Genomic DNA, 14328 nt, shown 5'->3' on the forward strand with positions numbered 1-14328 from the left:
CAGTCTTTGCACCAATGCAGCTGTGCTGCTGCAGTGTGTGTGGTGAAGACACGCTATGCCGATGGGAGAGCACTCTCCCGTTGGCATAATTACTCCACCTCAAAGAGAGTGTGGACACTGCTTTAAGTCAATGTAGCTTGCATCGCTCAGGGGTGTGTGGCTTCTTTACACCCCTAAGCAACATAACTTTTAAGCGATAGTGTAGGCAAGCCCTTTGTTTAGATACTGGGGGATTCCTTATATCTGTCTGTGTTGGAAGGGAATAGTCTCGTAGATTTTCTGAATGGCTTGATCCTTTCCAGATAAAAAGCAAATGCCTCCTGATGTCGAGTGTGTGCAGTGTTGCCTCCCTTTTATCCTGGTGAGGTGTGGGAAAGAATGATGGAAGGTGGATAAGTTGATTCATGTGGAAGGCTGAAGGTATTTTTGGTAGGAACTTGGGATTCAGCCATAATGTGACCCTGTCCTTGAAAAAAAATCGTAAAGGAGGGGTATGCCATTAGGACCCCTATCTCTCCCACTCGCCGAGCAGACATGATGGCTACCAGGAATGCGGTTTTTGTAGAGAGAGGCAGAAGTGAGCAAGTGGCCATGGGCTCAAAGGGAGATCTTGTAAGACAGTTTATGACAAGATTAAGGTCCCACAGTGGTGCAGGATCTCTGATTGGAGAGTAGAGGTTACTCATGCCTTTAAGAAATCTTTTTGTTATAAGATGAGCAAATACCAAATGACCATCTATCTTTCGATGGACGCCACTGATGACTGTGAGGTGTACTTTCACCCAGCATAGAGATAGCCCTGATTTCTTCAATTCTAGAATGTAGTCTAGCACAATTGGTAAAGGAGAGCATGTAGTGATAACCTGTCTTGTGTCACACCAGATTTGGAATCTTTTCCATTTCTGAATGTATGTGTGACAAGTTGTTTTTCTGCTATGTAACAGAATTTCATTTGCCTCCTCAGAACTGTTCCTTACCACATTCTGGAACCATCAAGGAGCCATACTTTCAGGTGGAGAACTTTCAGATTTGGGTGATGGATCTGGCCCGCATATTTAGAGAGATGATGTGGAACAGAGTGGAGAATGATTGGTGGGCAGACCACCAGCTGAAGAATGTATGAAAATCATGTCCGTCCTGGCCATGTTGGAGCTATAAAAATAACTCTGTCCTTTTCTTTCTTTATTTTGTATATTGCTTTGGATATTAGCAGAATTGGAGGAAATCTATTTGAGGAGAAAAGCATCTTTGAGAGAACGATGACCCCTGCTCTGGAGCAGAATTGAGGGCATTTCTTCTTCTTGACTGTGGTGAAGAGGTCTATATTTGGAGTTCCCCAATGTGTGAATATGCTGTGAAAGATTGTAGTGTCTATTTCCCATTTGTGATCTTGGGAGAATTTTCTGCTGTGCATATCTGCTGTAGTGTTCTGAATGCCCGGGAAGTAAATTGCTGAGATGCTGATCTGGTGACAAACGCACCAATTCCAAAGCGTCACTGCCTTGGCACGCAGGGAAGGTGATTTTGCCACTCCTCGGCGGTTTATGTAGAGCATACATGCAATGTTGTCTATCATAATCCTTACATACTTGTCTTTGAGTATTGATAGGTAGTGAGAGCAGGCATTTCTGACTGCTCTGAGCTCTAGTAGGTTGATAGGTATTATGGATTCCAACAAAAGGACCATTTGCCCTAAACTGTGTTGGTGTCCAAGTAGACTCCCCATCCCAATAGGAATGCATCTGTCGTTAAAATTAATGATGGGTGGTTGGATGAAGTGAACCCACACACACACACGTTGTGAGGATCTGCCCACCAGTCAAGAGTTTTTGACTGTCAAGGGCACTCACAGATGTTTGTTTAGATTGGGTCTTCTCAAAACATATATCGTTCTGAGCCATCCTTGAAGGCAATGCATGTGGAGTCTCACATGTTGTACAACAAAGGTGCTCACCGCCACGTAGGGTGACCAGACAGCAAGTGTGAAAAATCGGGACGGGGTGGGGGGGTAATAGGAGCCTGTATAAGAAAAAGACCAAAAATCGGGACTGTCCCTATAAAATCGGGACATTTGGTCACCCTACCGCCACGTGCCCCAGTAGTTGGAGGCAGCTTCTGGCCGAGATCTGAAGATTGGCTTGAGCTGTCAAGATTAAGCTGGCAAGATGTTAAATACACCTCTACCATGATATAACGCGACCCGATATAACATGAATTCGGCTATAACGCGGTAAAGCAGCGCTCCGGGGGGGGACGTGAGGCTGTGCACTCCAGTGGATCAAAGCAAGTTCGATATAACGCGGTATATCACCTATATATTTCACCTATAACGTGGTAAGATGTTTTGGCTCCCGAGGACAGCGTTATATCGAGGTAGAGGTGTATATGCAATGGGAGGAAAGCTTTGGCCTCCACTGCATCTAGGTAGGCTCCTATGAACTCCAGTTGCTGTACTATGGTCAAAGTGGATTTTTGAGTATTTAGGTGAAGTCCCAGCTGTAAAAATAGGTCCATGGTCTCTTGTGTGGTTGCCAATGCATCATCAAAGTGCTTTGAGCAGGTAATTATCTAAATATGGAAATATCATGATTCCTTGTTTGCGAAGGTGTGCCATCGCAACAGAGAGGACTTTGGAGAAGACCTTGGGTGCCAATGATAGGCCGAATGGGAGCACTTTGTATTGGAAATTTTCCTGCCCTAGAATGAATCTCAGAAACCTCCTATGGGATGGATGAATCATGATATGAAAGTAAGCATCTTGTAGGTTGAGGGCCATGAACCAATCCCCCTGGTCCAGAGATGGGATTACTGCTGCTGAGGTAACCATCTTGAAATGTACTTTTACAAATCTGAGCACCCTTAGATCTAGAATGGGTCTCCAACTGTCATTCTTTTTCTGTATCAGGAAATATTTGGAATAGAAACCCTTCCCTTTGTGTTGGTTCGGAACTGATTCTATAGAATCTAGTTTCATATAAAAAATGCTCATGAGAGAGTTCCCTGAAGAGGGACGGGAGAGTGGGGAGGAAGTAAAGTGGATTAAATATCACTTGGTGATAGCCTCTAGAACCCACTTGTCTGTGGCTATACACTTCTAAGATTGATGGAAAGGGGTAAGGTGGTCGCCAAATTGATGGAGATGCTCTGGCTGTTGCAGCAAATGAAACGGGGGGGGGGGAGGAAGACTGCGGGAGAGGGAATCAGGGCCTGGACCAAGATCTCAAAATTGTTATTTAGATGTAGATGGCTGGGATGTTGGTGACTGTGGGGCAGACAGTCTATTTTTTTGTACCCTCTGTCTCTTGCTTTGGAGCTCATAATATATGTGAAGAGGAATAAAGTGTGATCTCTGTGTCATCTGGTATTTACTGGGTCTTCTCTTTTGGGCAGGAGTGTAAATACCCAGAGAGCATAACATTTCCCTGGCATCTTTTAATGAGTAGAGGGATTTGTCAGTCACATATTGTTGTTTTAGCATGGTACTGTCTGCCACATTCATTAACAGTATAGACGACCAGTGAATCTGGGGAAGGATGAGAAATCAAAAAGTCCACGTGCTCGAGGGCATATATTTCTTGTCTGCCCTTTTGCACACCGGGAGTATAGCGGCCGGTGTTTGCCAAATAGCTTTTGCTGGGTCCAGCAGTGCCTCATTGATAGGGAGTGCAATTTTTGCTGATGCTGACGTCTGCAGGAAGTCATGCAGTCTGTGTTGTGACTGTTTAACTTCAAGTGGGATCTAAAGAAGTCTTGGGACTGCTTAAAATCATTTGATGTGGGTGGTGGGGGAGGCATGATCACCTCGTCAGATGAAGACGAAGATGTACTGGTCACCAAAGTGGCTTCTTTGTCCAGTCTCTCCTCCTGTTCTTCAAAGATCTCCTTTTGAGGATCAGGAGTTCTGGCTATGGAAGCTGACAGGGATTGTCTCTTTCTCTCTCTCTCTGGGTGACACTAGAGGACCTAGAGAATTGTTGCCTATATCCAGCCCACAGGTACCAGGATGGCCACTGAGGTGGTGGAAAAGACATGGGTGGGGCCCCAACACAGTCCATACCAACCATGTGGATCTCATCTATCCTGGTGGTAGCTTGGAGGAGCATAGGTTTCTATTCCGGTAGCACCCTTTTGCTGCAGTGGAGAACTGTGGGCTGACACAGAATATAAATCATCCCCCTCCTCCTCTTCATCATCATCATCACTGGAGAGAGCTGGAGCAATCATGGACAGTAGAGTAACCTGTCTCGATACTGCATGGTAAGTCCAGGGACCTGGCTGTAATGCATTCCGCAGTTATGTCAATACCCAATAATGGTGAATCGGGCATCTCTGAGACCAGCAAGTCTTTAGGAAAGCAAAATTCCTAAGGTACCAGAACAGTCATCAGTACCACTGAGGGCAGCAGCATCAGTGCCATTGAAGCAGATATAGTTGTCGGTACCATAGGCACTCTGTGCTCTCCAGAATGGCCAGAAGGTGGTACTGTGGCTTTTTGCAGTCCCAGAGTACTCGGTACTGACTGCCTGTATGACTCCATCATGCCATTTTAGAGGAGCTGGGTCTGTCTTTGCCTCTCCTTTCCCCAGATGGTGCCATTCTGTCCGAGCCTGCCCTCTTAGGGTCTTTGGTTTTACTTGTGGCAGCCTCATAGGTACTTAATCATGCAACAGTTAGTACCGAAGCAATTGACCATGCCGGGGATTTCCTTCTTTTAGCCAGTTCCCTGCTCAGGGAGCTTGTGGCCCATTTCTTTGAGGCTTTCTGAGAGGAATCTAAGGAGTTCCTCTTTTAAGTCATTGGAGAATGCTGCTCAGATGCTGCTGTTAGTCTTGATGAGGACTGTTGTCGGAGGGGTGGGGGGCATCCCCAGGGCCAGGGCCAGAGTCAGAGTCCGGTCAGAATGAGCTTTTCCATCATTAATAGTCTTAATTTCAGCTCATGACTCAGATTCTTGCCTTTAATCTGAGGCAAAACATGCACTTCTGAGGCATGTGTGTCTCTCCGAGGCAGCGAATGCAGCGGGAATGGCTGTCGCTGATAGGAATGGCTTCCTGACAGGAGAGGCAATGTTTATACCCAGGGGAGCTGGGCATACTCTTTTTAGGGTTCACTTCCCTAATGGGAAGAACTAGGGAATATACTATTCTACAATTGAAAGAGAAAAATAAAAATAATAATTTTTAAGGAAATGAAATGAGAAGAAGAGAGAGATAGTATTAACACTAACCAACCAAAGAGCTACTGATACTAACAAAAGGAATTAAGAGGAAACACCAAGAGAAATCTCTGTGAACGGGCTCTGCTAAGACTCCATGTCAAGCCAAGGGCAGTTCAGAAGGAACTGAGGGCAGTCTGGCTGTACAGCGCTATATAGCAATTGAATGTGGCGTGAGACAGGGAGAGCACATGTGCGGCCCAAATGGACACTGCAACCAAAAATTTCCAATCTTAGGTGCAAGGACAGAAAGACACCTAGAGTGGAGCATCCACAGAGACATTACTCAAAGAAGAATGTATTCTTTCCTTTTCATTACAGATGTCAGCACAGCGTTAGAGATATAGGGTAAAATTCTGACCTCAATAAAGTAAACAGCAAAACTCCCACTAACTTCTATTCACACATGGTATGTGGAAGGACCACTGCCAACCTCAAGACCTTAAAAATTACCTACAAGCCAAAGGATTAACCCTATTAAGACTAATACCTCAGCAGAGTCAAGGGATAGTTCCCTGTTGGGAAATTACACCCTCCTGCGGCTCAAAGCCTGCAACTTCTGTGCCTGTTATAAAGCCAAATGTCTTAGGATGAGAAAGGTCATGCTGAGTCAAATGCTTGCATATGAAATTTCCAAGATTCACCTTTGTACTGCAGGAGGCAGCACTGGTAATTCAGGAGATGGTACTCTTTCATCTGAGTCAAGACTAAATCAACTTCCCACCATGGTGTTAAGTGTGCAGGGCTGCTGGAGGTTTCTTCTTTCAAATCAGATATAAAACTGAAGTCATGACTAGTTTTTCTTATTTAAAAAAATCCATAGTAACTGATTCTAGTGTCACGATAAAAAGTAAAACTTGGGTATTTATATTCTGCCTTCTTGAAACTGCTCTGCAGCTTCAACTGGAGATAGTACCTCTTCCTAAACTGCTTCACCTCGTTTTCTAAACTGCTTCATTTTAGTAGTGGATCAAAGTATCTCTGTGTGTAGTTTGTATATCTGTTTAATATGTTAAGTGCTTTCAGAACCTTCAGGAGGAAACGTGCTGCAGAGCTGTAAAAACATTATCATTATTAAAAACACTTACCGAGAATTTCATCAAAGATCTTGTACAAGCCTGGGACAAAGGTAACTTCTCTGCAATTCATTCCAACCTCTTCATCATAAACCCACATTAACTACATATAAACAAAATAAAATAAAAATACTTATTGTCTTGGATTCAAAATGAAACGTTCATGTTGATGCAATGTGGATTATTTAACATTTCAAGAATTCAATATAAAATTTTATTTTAATCTCTTCGCCACATGTTACTTGACATTAAACCAATCAGTCAGCCCTTCAAAGTTTAACAAAAAGAAAAAAAGTGGTAATTGCTTCTATTTTTATATCTTAGGCATTTTGTAACCATTTGATTGACATATTATGTTAGGTGGATCTACACTTCCCCACAGGGTAAGCTATTGCAGCTATTTACTTTCCACTTACTTCAAATTACAGTTATGGGGACAGATTATGTCTACCTCTCTGGCCTCTACATGCCACTCTGGAAGCCCGTAGGAAATATAGTGCAGGCTGTTCTAACTTACAATGAGGACCATTTCAACCACTAGAGCAGCCCAGAATTCAGAAGATACAAAGGTGGCTTACAATAACTTCTCACTTTCCCTGGGTTCATAGTCAAATCCATGGTCAGAAATAGTTTTATGTACAAATTTTACCTTAGCAGGATAAATAACAAATCATGATAGGTTACATTTCAGCAGCTGGATATACTAAAAATACCAACAAACACACTCTGAACCTGGTAATCTTGCACAGATGCACAACATTTTTGTCTTTACATCACATAAACATAATACTTTTCCTAGCTAGCTATAAACCTAGCTTTGGTAACAAGCCCCTAAGTTCCACTGGGGACTTATAAATGCCGCCTCCTCCTATATTGGTGTACGTACTATTCAATCACAAATACAAAATCAACCTTAAAGAGAAGGGGGCCAAATTTCTGCTCTAAGTTACACCACTGACCAGATACTACATGAATAAAAGCTATGTAAGTATCTAGGAATAGTAAATCAGAACAAAACTTTTCTTAATCAGATTAATTTCCCATTCCCTTGGTTTGAACTTACGCCACAATTATGAGAACCAGTCTCAGTTGCATTCTCCACAAAAAATGGTTTTACTACAAATGGGCAATCTGCTGGTTTTGAGCCCCCGCCCCCGTTTTCATGTTTGAAATTTCTTTTGCAAGTTGTAAATAGTGGTAAAGATCTCAGGGAGAAGAAAACTCTGAGACAACAATATACTGTACTTTTGAGTGGTTTTGAAGAAGGAACTAAACTGCTGAGGCAGATGCTACTCTACCTCCCCGACACACCTAGGTTGACAGGACTCTTCTTCCAAAGGAGAAGGGAAAGATTTTTTTTGTCAGCAGGGAAGGATTTATTTTTATTTATTTGTTTTAGTACCGGACAAAAGAGTCAGTATTGAAACATATGGCAGTTTTTAGATAGATAGATAGATAGATAGATATAATATCTCTCTTCATACAATGCTTGTCTAGATTAGGAGAAGAGTGTGGCTTCTCAGGGCCCCTCTTATCCAATGACATACTGTCATAAATATAAAGGGAAGGTAACAACCTTTATGTATGCAATAACATCAAATCCCTCCTAGCCAGAGGTACGGAATCACTTACCTGTGAGGGGTTAATCAGTTCAATTAACCTAGCTGGCACCTGATCAGAAGAACCGAAGGGGAAAGAAGATACTTTCAAATCAGGGGGGTGGGGGGAGGGAGAGGAGGTTTTGGGGTTCCCTCTCGGGACAAAGAGAGAGACCAAGAGGTAATTTTATTCCTGTTTTGTAACTGGGAAGCAAAGTCAGAGCGGAATCCTCTGTGTTTTAAATCTTTTTATTTATCCTGTAAAGTTATCTTCCATCCTGATTTTGCAGACATAATTCTTTTACCTTTTTTTTTTTTAATAAAATTCTTTTTTTAAGAACCTAATTAATTTTCAGTGTCCTAAAAAACAGGGATTTGGTCTGTGCTCACTTTGTTAACCTATTGGTTGGTATATTATTCTCAAACCTCCCCAGGAAAGGGGATAAAGGGACTTAGGAGGATATTTTGGGGAGGATAAGGCTCCAAGTGGCCCCTCCCTGAATGTTTGTTTAAATCACTTGGTGGTGGCAGCAATACCGTCCAAGGACAAGGAAAGGAATTTGTGCCTTGGGGAAGTTTTTAACCTAAGCTGGTGAAATATAAGCTTAGGGAGTCTTTCATGCCGGTTCCCACATCTGTACCCCAGAGTTCAGAGTGGGGAGGGAACCCTGACACATGCACTTTGAAAAGTAAAGCATCAGCCCCAGGAGCAAAAGACACTCTCCCAGTAGTAATACTGGGAGCAGAGGCAAAATCCAGTTGGACTCCTCCTGAACCCTCCAGACCACATTGTTTGTTTGCTTTTGGGGGGGAAGGGAAATCTTCCTGGGGCATCAGGCCCCATGCAGCCCTACCCCCAGGCCTATAAGCTTGGAGGAAGTATAGCAGTATCTACTGGGGACAAAGACTCCCATGGCAGGAGCCTGCCCTCACATTCCCCAGACTCCTGTGATATCACCAGACTGCTCTCTTCAATTTAGAATTAGGATGTTATTCTAACATCCTCTTACCCAATCCCTCACAATCTTCCAGCTCCAGGGCTCAATCCCATTCTCCAGGCCTTTCTACAGCCTTCCTTCCTCTCCCCCACTCAATGTTTTTTTCCCCTTTTCTCTGTCTTGTCTATTCCCTTGCTATTTATTCATCCTACTTACCTATTAAGAACCAAAACAAAAAAGTAATTAGCATGACTTTTACCAACAGTCACTCTACTTTTATGTTCCATCCCTTTGTCCTGCCACTTGTCCATCTTGTCTATTTAGATTGTAAGGTCTTCACAACAGGGGTAGTCTCTTACTATGTGTTTGTACAACAGGGCCAGATCTGACTGGGTCCTTTGAGCATTACTGTACTACAAATAATTAATACATGAGATCTCTCTGCTCACCAAGTAGATGTCAACCTAGTTGTGTGAGTTGTAATTCTATTAGCCCTTTGGATAATTCGGTGTTAGGTTTCAGAAAAGGCCATTTTAGAAGGAACTGGCTACCATAATATAAATCAGTAATCAGTATTACATAACAAATTCAGGATGCCAAAGAGAATTTGTATGACTTGTCCTGCTGTACTTAGTATAATTTAATGGCAGCTCTGTTAATGCTGCTCCCTCTGAGTTTAATCATTTTGTGTCCACAGTTTTCTCTAGAGCAGGGGTTCTCAAACTTCATTGCACTATGACCCCCTTCTGACAACAAACATTACTCCCCCCAGGAGGGGGGACCGAAGCCTTAGCCCGCTCAAGTTCCACCGCCCGGCAGGGGAGGGGGGAATTGCAGAGCCAAAGCCCCACTTCCTCAGGATGTTGGCAAAGCCAAAGCCCAAGGACTTCAGCCCCAGGCAGGGGTCCTGTATCCTGAGCAAGTCTAAGCCAGCCCTGGCGACGCCATTAAAACGGGGTCCCGACCCACTTTGGGATCCTGACCCACAGTTTGAGAACCGCTGCTCTAGAGACTCAAGGATGAGACAGATTTGCCCTATTTGTATCTCATCCTAACTACTGAAATCTATTTTCAAAGTGAATGAATGAGTTTCGCCAACTTTTCCACTTCACCATGGATGAACAGAGTTCTGGAGCCGTCCAAATGAGAGTGCTTTGAGGGGAAGCTGGAAGTCTCCTTATCCTCACAGGAGAGCAGAGACAATGGCTTTTGATGCCTCCTTAGATCCTTCAGGGAGGAGGGGCTGCACCTCTTAACTTTATAAAGCTTCATATGTTTCTTAATTTTAGACCCTGTAGCAGCTAAGCTATGCTCCTTTGATTTCTGGAACTCTTCAAGGAGGATTAAATAATTCTAGACCATGTAAAGCTATGCAGTTTAACTTTTTAAGGATAACTTCAGAGAAATTTGTCACAAATCGGGACCAGAGGGGTGGGGGTGTTTCCCCAGTAGGTAAATGGAGAACTGATTCTCCTCCAAATCAACAGCGTTTTTAGATAATGAATCACTTTAAATTTGAGAGCTGGTGAGAGGAGTGCCTGTCTGTACACCTTCCTTGTGTTCTTCTCAGAACGCATCTGTTTTGAATGTGATAGTGAACATGTGGATATTAGTGTTATGGCCCTCCCTGGGCACTTGACGCAAAAGGAATGAACCACCAGAGTCATTTCAGGGGTTCCAGTTGGTACATTTTATTGCCCATGGACTGAAAGCTGAAGCTGGCCACTCAGGGTAGGATCTGTGGTGGCAGAGCCTGGCTTCCAATGGTGTCCAAATGCCAAGAGATGCCCCACAAATGCTGAAATTTTCCCCAAACAATGTGGTTGTCTGCTGCAGAGAGAGCTGCTAGCTCTGCTGCTGAAGTCATGAGTACAAAACAATGGCCCTTTGAACTCCCTACTGTTGCAACCCACGATAGAAAAAAATTGCTGCTTCTATAGGTCTCCCCAGCTTTACGCCCTATTTCAGTAAAGTCCTTCTCCCAACCAGACTGCTGTTGCTATGCTAGGACAGAGAGAGAAACAGAAACATTTGGAGAAAATTAAAGAGTTTTTTTTAAAGGGGAAATCACAGCTGAGCTCAGGAGAGCTTCACGATGAACCTCCATAGCTTCCTGGGATGTGCAACATTGTTTAAAGAACTCAAGACATCAGCAAAAGGTGTGTGTGTCTGTGTGTGTCTGTGTGTGTATACACACACACACACACTCCTTTTGCTGATGTCTTGAGTTCTTTAAACAATGTTGCACATATATAGATATATCCCATAAAGAGTCTTCTCTCTATTCTCTATCTAAAAATGAGGCAGGTAAACTCATCAAGTATTGAATATGAAATAGTAGGCATCCAAAGAAAACAATAACATAAATAAATTAAGACTATCAGCATCCTGGATTTGAGCTCCATCAAATTCTCTGAGCATATGTTGTTTCAAAAGGATCAAACACTGCTAAAAATGCCTCTCCTGACCTATTTCAATGCATGCATGGACAAACTATAAAAGCTTTCAACATGATATTCTGGAATAAAACAGCCACAACAGTAATTTCTTCATTGAAATGTCAGAACACCAGGAAAACTGTAAATTTAATGGAAACTCACCTGAGTTAAAGGTTCCACTGATCCTATGTACGTATCAGGACGGAGGAGGATATGCTCAAGTTGAGTCTTTTTCTGATAAACTCTCTCAACTGACATCTTCTTTGAACTATCATTTTTACTAACGTTTTGTGACTCTTCTTTTTTTGAAGCATTGTTCTGATTATCAAATAGAGTCTAAAAAAAGAGAATGAGGCATGTTACTAACAATCTAGTTTATAAAGTTAACAATTCATCTTTATAACTTTCTAAAGCTATAAACAAATCTTAATTTAGAGATTCATTTCAAATTAAATTCTTGAACTCAGAACACTGGTTACAGAAATAATTCAGCATATTACTAGATGGTTTGCATACTAATTCCCACAGGTTTTAAACCTCTTGCAACATACTCTTTGTGTGATATATTAAGGTAAAACAGCATGTTACAAAAGGAATTCAGTAACTCCTCACTTAAAGTTGTTGCTGATTAATTAGAGAACACACTCATTTAAAGTTGCACAATGCTCCCTTATAATGTTGTTTGGCAGCGGCCTGCTTTGTCCACTGCTTGCAGGAAGAGCAACCCGTTGGAGCTAGCTGGTGGGGGCTTGGAACCAGGGTGGACTGGCAGCGCCATCAGCTCCCCGTTTCCCTAAGTTCCCTGTGCGGCAGGCGCCCAGCAGGCTATCAATTGCTGGCAACTCAGCTGTCCCTCCCCTGCCATGTGCTGCTCCTGCCCTCTGCCTTGGAGTTGCTCCCCAGAGCCTCTGCTTGCTGTGCGGAGGGGGCAGGGGAAGAGAGGGACTAATGTCAAGGTGTCCCCCTTCCCCCCGCTCCTGCACCCCGCTTACCCCATCTCCATAGAGCGGGTGGGGGACAACACAACAGGGCTCAGGACGGAGGGAGCGTGCTGGCAACAGCTGCTGTCTCAACTTGCTGAGCTACTTAAAGAGGCAGTGTACTCAGAGTGGGGTCAGCGTACTTAAAGGGGCAATGAGCGTCTCTCTCTCTCACTCACCGTGTGTGTGTCTGTCTCTGTCTGCCATGCTATCTCCCCTCCCTCCATTTGTGCTGCCTTGTAGAGTGTGAGGCTACATTAACATCAATGGGTTAACCCTTGAGGGCTCAGCCGATTGTTAGTTCATCAAATAACAGTAAGGCATTCCCTGGGAAATATCCCACGCTCTGACTTCACCATCTCAACCAAGCTTCACAATCATCATCGCTGTGTACCAGTTTGTTCAAAACTTATACGCTGTGTGTGTGGTATATACTGTATTTTCTGGCGTATAAGACTACTTTTTAACCCAGGAAAATCTTCTCAAAAGTCGGGGGTCGTCTTATACGCCGGGTGTCGTCTTATAGGGCGGTTGCTGAAACTTCCGAGCCGGACTGGAGAATCTGCGGTCGCCGCATATGGTGGGGGGAGCTCAAAAACGGCCGCGGCCGCATCCCCGCCCGATGACGAGGTGAGGGGGCGCCTCACCGGGAAGGTGTAAGTGCAGGGCGGAGCAAGCTGCAGGTGTCCGGGACGCCCGGGGTATGGAAAAAAGAGAGAGCGGCGCTGTGCCCAGAAAAACACGCCTCTTTCACCCGTCTGGCCCGCCCTTGTATCCTATTACCGTACCTCCTTCTCTGCCTCTCAGATCTCGCTCCTGAGGACTGCAGTGAAGCGGCGCAGGCGCGCATGTGCGAGATCTGAGAGGCAGAGAAGGAGGTAATAGGATACAAGGGCGGGCCAGACGGGTGAAAGAGGCGTGTTTGCACTACCGCTCTGATAGTCTTGGAGACAGGGAGGGCTGGGCAGGCAGGGAGAGCTGACCAATCCAAGCAGGCTTTGTATACAACAACCAGCCAATCGCCGGTAAGGTACATCGCTTGCCGTGATTGGCTGGTTGTTGTATACTGGGTACCACATACAGTACAGCACCAGTATCTGTACCTGTTCATACAGTATAGCACCAGTACATACAGTACAGTATACAAATGTCCAACAGTCAAAACCCCATCATGGCTCCACCAGCAAGAAGAAAGAAATATGAAGCCAGTTTCAAACTTAAAGTTGTAAACTTTGCCATGGAACATAATAACTGCGCTGCTGCAAGACAATATGGAGTAACAGACAAGATGGTTCGGGACTGGAAAGCAAATGAAAAAGCATTAAAGAGTATGCCAAGGGGTAAGTGTGCATTAAGAAGAGGCACTCCACATTGGCCAGAACTCGAAAAACATGTAGCAGACATGGTGAATGAGCATCGCCAAAACGGTTATGTAGTGACACGAAATAAAATACATTTGTTTGCACTTCAGTGGGCCAAATCTAACCCAGATCACAGCAACAGATTTAAGGCCACTGTATCCTGGTGTACTAGATTCATGGGAAGGCATAATATGGTACTGAGGCAAAAGATGAAAATTGCCCCAAAATTACCTGCAGATCTTGATAGCAAAGTAAATAGTTTCCATCGATACGTAATACAACAGCGCACTAAACATGGCTATGCATTAAGTAGTATTGGAAATATGGATGAAACTTCAATGAATTTTGATATGGTTGGAAATAAAACTGTCCATCAAAAAGGTGAAAAAACAATTTTAATTAAAACAACAGGACATGAGAAGTCCAGTTTTACAGTGGTACTAGGGTGCACAGCTGATGGCGCCAAACTGAGACCAATGATTATTTTTAAAAGAAAAACAATGCCGAAATTCAAGTTCCCTGTTGGTTGTTTTGTACATGTGAATGAAAAAGGCTGGATGGATGAAGAAGGGGTAAAGCTATGGCTTGATAATGTATGGAGCAGGCGACCAGGTGGACTTATTCAAAAATGTAGTCTACTGGTGTGGGATATGTTCAGGGCTCATGTAACTCCCAGCACCAAGCAAATGCTTGCAAGACTAAACACAGATGAGGCAGTTATT

At 43.7% G+C, this 14328-nt stretch overlaps 1 protein-coding gene across 5 annotated transcripts in view; it reads right to left on the bottom strand.

Annotated features, from left to right (window-relative positions):
* TOP2B (DNA topoisomerase II beta) overlaps positions 1–14328 on the bottom strand; it is a 122319-nt gene that overhangs the window by 72005 nt on the left and 35986 nt on the right. For all 5 annotated transcript variants that reach the window (XM_005297078.5, XM_065583497.1, XM_024107360.3 and 2 more), the window contains 2 exons: positions 11428–11601; positions 6304–6394 (listed from right to left, as the gene is read on the bottom strand). In XM_005297078.5, the coding sequence (XP_005297135.2) occupies positions 6304–6394; positions 11428–11601 (265 nt within the window). Of the gene's footprint in view, positions 1–6303; positions 6395–11427; positions 11602–14328 lie in introns of those variants that run through there.

Source organism: Chrysemys picta, chromosome 2 (genome assembly GCF_011386835.1).
Source record: "Chrysemys picta bellii isolate R12L10 chromosome 2, ASM1138683v2, whole genome shotgun sequence".
NCBI classification, from domain to species: Eukaryota; Metazoa; Chordata; order Testudines; family Emydidae; genus Chrysemys; species Chrysemys picta.